Source organism: Impatiens glandulifera, chromosome 4, assembly GCF_907164915.1.
Source record: "Impatiens glandulifera chromosome 4, dImpGla2.1, whole genome shotgun sequence".
In the NCBI taxonomy this organism is placed as follows: domain Eukaryota; kingdom Viridiplantae; phylum Streptophyta; class Magnoliopsida; order Ericales; family Balsaminaceae; genus Impatiens; species Impatiens glandulifera.
The window spans coordinates 20,455,224-20,456,803 of NC_061865.1; the positions used below are offsets into that span (position 1 = coordinate 20,455,224).

A 1,580-nucleotide genomic window follows, 5' to 3' on the forward strand; every position below is an offset into this window, starting at 1 on the left:
AAATTTATGTTTCTTCTCTCTCTCATCACATTTTATATTTTTTTCAACCAGTGATTGATGTAGTGACACATCATTCCCTCCCTCAAATTCCCTTCCCTATCACTCAAATAATATTATTCAATTTAGGATTTTTTAAGAAATAATATTATTTAATTATTTTATAAGAAAATAAAATTTTGATTTTATTTTAACACAATTAAGTTTCTAAACAATATTATTATTTATTTACTTAAATTAATATAAGAAAGAGTCGAACTCTTTTAATTTTATTTAGGTTTTAATCTTATTAAATAATTCAGCAGATTGTTCTTTATTTAAATTAAATAAGTTAAGTTATGACGTCACCAAATTGACCTCCCTAATTTAGTTTGTTTAAATCGAATTTTAAATGTTTGTAATGGTGAATTTTAATGTGACTAAATAATCGGCCCAAAGGAAGTTTACTAGTTGACCGAAGTTCACAATTACTTATGATAATAAGCAAGTAACAATTATAAAGATATTTTTTTACATAAGAATGTCAAATCATTCCAAAGAAAGGTTTGTTATTTGTCATGCATTATTGTTAGTGTTTGAATATTGTAACAAAATATCACTAGCAGTTAAATTTCATTGTCCAAAGACTTGAATTTAATGGTGCACTAGATATTTTGGATGGGATTTGCTGATTATTTTAAATTTGATTGAAAATTAAAGAATTGAGCATGTTAGTTACAGTTTAAATTATGTTTTCAGCTAATGTTGTAAATATTAATGCCAATTTAAGTTTAGTCTCAGTCCTTAATGGCTCTAACTTTAAGGATTGGAAGGAGAACATTCAGATAGTTCTCGGTTGCTTGGACATGGACCTTGCGATACAGACAGAGCAACCCACTACTCCTACGGTTATTAGCTCTCCTGAAGAGAAGGCTAAATTTGAGAAATGAGAACGCTCTAACCGCATGAGTCTTATGATTATAAAGCGTGCAATTCCGGAGGTGTTCAGGGGTGCTGTGTCTGAAGACACCACAAATGCTAAAGATTACCTTGCAGAAATTGAAAAGCGCTTTGTTAAAAGTGATAAGGCTGAAACAAGCACTATTCTTAAGAGCTTGATTTCAATGAAGTATAAGGGCAATGGTAATATAAGGGAGTATATCATAGAGATGTCTAATCTTGTATCAAAATTTAAGGCACTAAAGCTTGATTTGCATGAGGATTTACTTGTGCATCTCATTATGATTTCTCTTCCGGTTCAATTCAACCACTTTAAGATCAGTTTCAACTGTCAGAAAGAAACGTGGAACTTGAATGAACTAATTTCTCATTGTGTTCAAGAGGAAGAGAGATTAAAGCAAGAAAGGACAGAATGTGCTCATTGTTAGGATTTGTATTTCCCAAATCTGACCTGCTTGAAAACAATCTATAAAAACACAAGAAAGAAAACACACAGATTTATAGTGGTTCACTCAAATTGAGCTACATCCACTTCAGCCACCACCAGATTTACTATGAAGAAGAAGAAGAAGGAATACAGAGTTTTTGCCTCACACTTTATGTCTCTAGAATTCTCTCTTCACAATGTAAACCCTTAATAATCA

The 1,580-nt window shown here is 30.9% G+C and overlaps 1 protein-coding gene across 1 annotated transcript; it reads left to right on the forward strand.

Moving 5' to 3' along the window:
• Positions 1-941: 941 nt before the first annotated feature.
• Positions 942-1,364, forward strand: LOC124934913. The gene has a single exon (XM_047475405.1). It carries the CDS (start codon positions 942-944, stop codon positions 1,362-1,364), a length of 423 nt encoding a protein of 140 aa, XP_047331361.1.
• Positions 1,365-1,580: the final 216 nt, after the last annotated feature.